General features: G+C 37.2%; 2 protein-coding genes across 2 annotated transcripts; one reads left to right on the plus strand and one right to left on the minus strand.

Annotated features, from left to right (window-relative positions):
• Nucleotides 1-1307: 1307 nt before the first annotated feature.
• LOC106615752 (uncharacterized) lies at nucleotides 1308-3605 on the plus strand. The gene is made up of 2 exons (XM_014232083.3): nucleotides 1308-1452; nucleotides 2716-3605. The coding sequence occupies exons 1-2, from the start codon at nucleotides 1389-1391 to the stop codon at nucleotides 3498-3500; spliced, it is 849 nt and encodes a 282-aa protein (XP_014087558.2). The 5' UTR covers nucleotides 1308-1388; the 3' UTR covers nucleotides 3501-3605.
• A 1472-nt stretch (nucleotides 3606-5077) lies between these two features.
• On the minus strand, nucleotides 5078-6160 carry LOC118682569 (formin-B). The gene has a single exon (XM_036371639.2). The coding sequence runs from the start codon at nucleotides 6120-6122 to the stop codon at nucleotides 5229-5231; it is 894 nt and encodes a 297-aa protein (XP_036227532.1). The 5' UTR covers nucleotides 6123-6160; the 3' UTR covers nucleotides 5078-5228.
• Nucleotides 6161-7308: the final 1148 nt, after the last annotated feature.

Genomic DNA, 7308 nt, shown 5'->3' on the forward strand with positions numbered 1-7308 from the left:
GACATTAAAGAATTGTTGATTTGTTCACCCCTGCAGCTGATTTATGGGCAGGCATCACTAGACTGAATACTGCTTGCTATGAAGAACGTAGCGGTAAAATCAAGCAATCTTAATTTGGAGTTTTGTATAATTAATTACATGTATATATGTATGTTTGCTAATGGGAGGCTGTACATCGATATAAATGCTTCCCTTCAGAAACAAAAAAGATACGAAAATCATCCAAAATTTAATTGCTTAACTAATTTTAATGCGAATTTCTCTTGGTTTGGGTTAATAATTTATTTTCATAGCAGATTTTTTAATTATGTGGTATTTTCCATGCTTCTCCTGTGAAAATTTAATTTTATGATTTTTATGTATTTGAGTCAACGCTTGACCCAATTGCGAATCACGTATAATCACGTGTACATATATTTATATGTTCATACATATGTGCTTTTATAATATTTATTAGCGACAATATGTTTACTTTCACAACTGCTCCTGTAATGCCAAGCTACCTAATAATAGTAGTAGCCATTTTTGCCAATTGTTCCTATACGAAAAATATATGTGGTGTCATCTCGCGATAACGGTCACTTTTACGCAGCTGAACCCAAAATACGCGTCTCCGCTAGATTCGTGTGCGGTTGAATGGCCTGTCGTCTCAAGACACCTGGTCAACGGCTCAAGCTAGAGCGCCAGCCAAGACCTAGATTTGGCAAGTTTCATTCGTTACTGAGAACGGTGCAAGGTATTTTGTTTCACAGCATTGTTTTTGTCAGTTTATACCCGCATTTTGAAATTTTAATTCACCAGACACATAAATCAGCGCAATTTTGCTTATACAAATTAGCATTTTCCTAATTTCTTTCGGCATTTTCGCATTTGATTGTGCCACTTGTTGGTAAGAACACACATATGTAGATATATATGCATATATAGATATTTAAAATTTAATTATTAAAATTTCGCTGTTATTGTGTCGGGGCTCTTTTGCTACTTTGCAACTGAAACTATGAACCAGCAGATCGGCGCAGATCCAATAGCTGACTAGCTTCAATGGCAAATAAATGCTTTCTTCTGCATTTTGTTATTTTATTTTATTTTCTTCATATACATATATGACGTCTTTATAGCTATTTGTATTATTAGTTAATGTTTTAAATGGCCATTTCGTTTGTCCTTAATACATTTCAGAACAATTTGCAAGCCAGTAACAAATATCTCTTTGCTTTATATTTATTTTATTTTTACGCTTTGTTTCCGATTTGTTCATATAAAAAGTCTATGGGTATTGGTGCCTTTAAGCATTTAGTAATCGCGCTTTAAAGAAGACACATAAGAAACAGAGCTTTCTTTGTAAGTTTTAAAAGTAGTGGCTGAAAGAAATCTAGTATCGCAAAATGAGTCCGAAATCAGTTTTGAGCATTGCTTTTCTTGTATTGGCATTGGTCTGTCTTGTGCAAGGTAAGTCGTAAATACATTGGAGAAGAATACAAGTAGTACACTAGGAGAAAGTTCAGTTTACTAAATTTGTAATCTTTATCACGCGCCTATTTATGAAAAATCGGTTTATTCAATACTGTTACTTTTGTGTATTATGAACTGAAATGTAACTATCATGCAAATTTTAATTCACAATCGACAGAAAGCCTAAATAGAGCCTACAGTTTTCACAGCTTTCTTGATGTTCTATTTTAAAAAATCTCATTTGAATAAGCATCAAGAAATTGACAGCCTAAAACTTGTTGAAAATAGCAGACATCTGTACTGTTCTTATTTTAAGCAAGAGAAAACAAGAAGAACATAAACTTCGGATATTCTTTTTTATTTTTCAATCCGGCATTAAAAATGAAAAAAATAAAAAATAAAAGGTATGTGGGATTAAATTTTTTAAATTTTTTTTAATCCCATATGTGGGATTTTAAACAAAAAACAGTTTTAACGCAAATGTTAATTCAATTTTTTTTTAATGCATTATTTACAACCCTGAACTAAACTAAATAAATCTGAAAACATAACCGGCCAAAGAAATCTACAGGTCCAATTAAGGTTTAATTAAATTTTAAAATTAAAATCTGTCGTTTACAATTTTCATTGTTATGAGTACTTAAGCTCCGTTGTTTAGAGATAATGCGACCATCGTTTTAGTTCTAGCTTTGCAAGCCTCAAATATGTACCGGCAAGCTTTAATATATATTATTCTAGTCTAGTCTATAATAGCAATAGTCTATAACATTCTAGTCTATTTTTTTGTTGGAACGCGTTACAACCAATGACTGACTGACTGTGGCTTGGTCGGAGTGAAAAAAAAACTGTTTACCTTAAAACTATAGCAGGGGAATCAAATAGAAACAGAAAAAACTTCAATTACGTTAGTTCTGAATTCGACGATCCGGATGGACTATTGAGTATCAAGCCGGTTCCGAACGGCTGCTGCAATTTGTCATTGCTTGCCAAGAGGCAGATAGTTATTACAAGAAAGTTATAGTTATAAAAAAGAAAAAATGTGATACGTATGTAGAAACTAAAGTCGAACTCAGAGCCCGTTGAGTGGTATAACGAACCTCGAATCCTTGTAACACTGTAGCTCTGATTACATCAGGAGCAAATATGAACTCCTCAGAAACATAAAAAAAACACTCTGATATTCTACATAAACCATATCAGCATTGTTAAATTTCTCAAGCACTCAATATTTTAAATACCACATTTTCTCCTCTTTTATAGCCCGTCATGTTCCGCGCCACCAAAACCGGTACGTGCAAGTGCACGGTGACGAGAATGATGATTACTCGTCTGTTGAAAGCAACGTTGCCGGCCGTCAACCACATCCAAATACACAACGCGCACTTTCGCACAAACAGGCACGTGTCTTCCCTGGAGCCGTGGCCATCAAGAAGTTGGTGTTGTTGAAATTCAAGAAGATCGTACCGATCTCTTTGATTTTGTTGAAATCAAGTGACGAAAACGAAGGCGAATTAGTGCCCGTGTATCCAACTTCTGAAATTCCAGCCAACGTACAATTCATTCCCACGCCAAATGGCATCTCGGGGCATCGTGATGTACAGGCCATTGCTATACCCAACGAATTGCATCAACAACTTGAACTGAGCGGCCTAGCCAATTTGGAGAGTATCGAGGGCCTTCTCAATCAAGCACAAGAGGGTGATGTTGAAGCCGAGAGTGAGGATAACCCAGTTGCTGTTGTTAATGAAGAGCCCAACCCAGAAGATGAATCTTTGAATGTGGCCGAAGAGGATGTGGATCAATTGTTGGAAAATCTGTCGGTGGATAAGACCAAACTTGCGACAGCGGACGTACAGTCAGTGCGTCGTTTGGCATCCGATGACCTCGCACGCCCAAGCCTTGTGCGTGCCTCGCAATTACAAACGGGTGTAGAAGAGATTCCCTTGTTCCTCTACGCAGCCAAGGACACACCGCAAGTATTCCATTCCGCCCGCAAGGGAGGACGTAAAAATGTGAAGCAATCAGCACGTCGCTACCACAACTGAACGGTATTCGAGAATTTTAAGAGCCTATGGTTTATATTAGACGATTAGACTGAACTTATGTGCACGATGTATGTATGTCAAACAATATAAATAAATAAAAATATATCTGAGAATTTTTTGGTATTTATTTTTTAACGGGATTTCCTTATTTACAAGAATTCCTATTATTTAAATTGTTGGATATTTTGCACGTTTCCTTGCCAAAACAAACGTGTTTGTATGCGTGGACACAACGACTTAATGGGTCTTTCGTGGGACACGACTTATCAGCAACATAGTGACACAGTTTCTGCAATTCTTTTTCTTTCCTTGTCCTTGGTTTGCTATTGTTCTGCTCTGTGCTGTTGAGCTTATGTAGCAGGAAAGAGTAGCTTTTTGTTTCATTTCGCCTTTTTCACTCATTGTTACTTCAGTTTTACTTGCTGTACTTGCAGTAATCTGTTCAATCCGTACACAACAATGGCGCTTAAACGACTCATATTGCGCACTTTGCATGCATTCCACGCACTCGGAGCATTTTCCCGCTTCTTTAGTGGCCTTGGCTATGGCTTGGCTTGACGTCAACTCGATGATAAGAAGTTTGTACACATTTTCGTCCCTGTTCCCGATTTTCTGTCGGAGTGTAAACATTTCGATGGAAAGCAACTATGTGGCTTATGCAGTTCGAGTTTTTTCGAATTCGAGTTTTTACTATTGCGCTACATTTCGAGTTTGCTCTTCTTTGCTTTACCTAGCTTACTGAACAATTGTTCTGTTTGTTTTAAGGAAAGTGGTTAATAGAAACTGAGACGATATGGGACCTGATAGCTAATCCCAATCAAGGATATGCCATACGCGGTCTTTTGGGATGTCTACTATGGGATTCGTAGATCGTAGATTTTACCCCTTGGTCGTATCCGTTTTCGGAGCACACCAACGTGGTTCATCAGGTGCGACCAGATAAAAACTAGTTAAATCATATTTTAATGGTCACCATCAAAGGAGAAGAGTCATCGTATGCAGTACCTGAGCGCAATTTTATTTCATGTGCACTCTTCCTTCCAACAAGAATAACTATATAATCGACGGAAATTGCTTTATGTTGCATAATTCCGAAATCTAAAAACGCACCAAAACAAAACACACGCGGTCAAAACAAAATTAAATGTCCGATTTGGCAGAAATCAAAAAAATCTCTTGCGATAATGGCGCCACAGGACGGTGAAACCAAGTACTTATTGGGCTCTGGCATAGTAACCGTAACATCATCCATTACGGCAATACTTGGTAAATGAATTACTGCTCAGTTGACAGTTTTTGACCCGATATCAGTCTGTATCCATTCCGGATCCGCAAACCTGACAGTCGGAAAAGGAGGAATCTGGTCATGTCTATTTGAGTTCAGATATCGTATTTATTGGATTTGGTATTTTCGGTAACTTTTAATTTTTTAAATAAGATCAACACTTTGTAAGATATAACAGGACAAATTGATAAGATGAGGGCCGGCCGCCAATAAATATAATATTTATCGCTAATATTAAAATTTCTTACTAACGACTTATGAACTATCACTTTCCTTGACCGCAAATACATAGTTAATAGCCTTAAACTCACAGTTTATATTTCAGTAATCAAAAAGGTTAAATAAAAGGGCATTACTCTTATACTAACATTTTATTAGTTAAGGACTTAATATATTAACTTAAAAGAACTAACTAACTAGAACATAGAAAACAAAAGTTGAAGTTAACCAAATATTGATGGTTGTGGTAAGGACAGGGAAAATTGTCCTCCACTATAAGCAAGATTACCGAAATTACCACCGATATATAAACCGCCTGGACTACCACCGATAAAACCACCGCTACCGAAAAGTCCACCGCCTCTTCTTATGACACCACTCCCACCATAATAGCCACAAGGTGGTGGACCAAAGTAACCGTAGCTGCAGGCGCTGCAACAGCTGATGGGCGGTCTGGGTAAGTACATCGGTGGCGGTGGCGGTGGTGGTATGGGAATAGGTGGCATTACGGGAGGTTGTGGACGCGGCACCGGATATGGACAGCAACGAGGTGGCTCGGGGTTGACAACAGCTATACAACAACGATTCTGATTGTAAGCTTCAATAGTACAAGGATTGACGCAAGGTGACGATAGGCTCGTGATAAAGTCGCTGATGAATCCAAATGTGCGCGCATTTCGCTGAGAAAGATCGAATTTTTCGAACTGTTCAGTGCTTGAATTTTTAGCCGCAGTACCATACTGAGGATAAGAATAGTTACGTGGCAACTGGCCCGGCATTTGCCCTTGCATTAGCGGCACTCTATTGTTATTGTAATTGTAATCATTATAGTAGTAGGGGTACCTTTTCGATTGTCTGGTATTAAATTTCGTTGGCAACTGAGGCGGTTGTTGTTGTTGTGGTGCTGGTATGTTATTATAGTTAACATTATTGTTGTTGTTATTGTAGGAGCTCGGCATCCGCAAATCGGTGACTTCTGTAGCCAGACGTTGTTGTTGTATTTGCATTAGCTGTATTTGTTGCAGCTGCGGTGGTGTGTAAAGCGTTTGCTGCAATGGTTTTTGTTGTTCTCTTTGTTGTTGATATTGCTGTTGGCTTTGCCACTGCTCCAATGGCATTTGTTGGGTTTTATTCAGGTTGAAAGGCCAGCGTAGATGTACGTCTATAATAGGTAAAGAAAAAGTGAGTTCCTAAAAGCATGCTACAATTTGATGTGAGTTCAACGTTATTTGAGCGGAGCCTATGTGTAGACTACCAGTTGTGCATTTTAGCTTTACTTTGTTTTTCTCCAAAACGAGTATTCACAATAAATATGAAAAAGTCGAAATTTAACACGACTTGGCGACCTTATACCTACTTAATTTTTATTATAATAAAAAACTGAAGTCGAACTGACTTAAGTACGACTTAAAAAAAAGGGCAAACTCTATTGAGGAATTGTGAACTTATTAATGGACAATAAGATCGCCTAACTTAAATGTTTAAAATTACGGTTTGTAAAATCCAAAATAGGAAGCGTGTTTGTGATTGTTTCCATAGAAACGGCATTTCTAAATTTTATTTATTGAAGGCGTCACCGCATTATGGGAAAGCCAGTTTTAGGAGTGACAACGCGGATTCCAATAAAATTAGAGTAGACGCTACTAATGACAACGAAGTTCAAATTTATTTGTAGACCAATACAGAAGCTTTTGGAAACGATAAATAATAAAAGAAATTCATAGTATATTGAAACCCATCGGCAACGAATGATAAAATATATAAAAGATCTAAGGTCGCGAAAAGGAAGGGGAGGGACGTAGTTAAATTTATAAGGGTTAAGAATGGTTTACCTCGATTTCCAACAAAAATACCAATCCTATATAAAAAAGTTATATGGTCTATATTTTTGTATATAAATGTTTTTAAGATAACCTCAAAATTTATGTGAAACATTCAAATAACCAAGTTTTGGGGTTTTTTATTTTTAGCTTGTACCAACATTTTTTTTTCTCTTACGAAATTTGGTGGAAAGTAACCTTATGACCCAAGCACACTGTATATTCATACAATGGACATGGTATATTAAGTTTGCCACGAAGTTTGCCAAAAAGGAAATGTCAGAGACCCTACAAAGAATATATATAATTGATTAGCGTGACGAACTGTCCGTCCGCTTGTCCGTTCGTATATATGCAAACTGCACGTTCTTTTCCCCCCAAGACGCTGCTTATTTGTCGGAATCGCCGATATCGGACCACTATAGCATATAGCTCCCATAAAAAATTAACGATCGGAATCACGTACTTGTGTGGAAAGCTTTGT

Source organism: Bactrocera oleae, chromosome 5, assembly GCF_042242935.1.
Source record: "Bactrocera oleae isolate idBacOlea1 chromosome 5, idBacOlea1, whole genome shotgun sequence".
Lineage (NCBI taxonomy): Eukaryota > Metazoa > Arthropoda > Insecta > Diptera > Tephritidae > Bactrocera > Bactrocera oleae.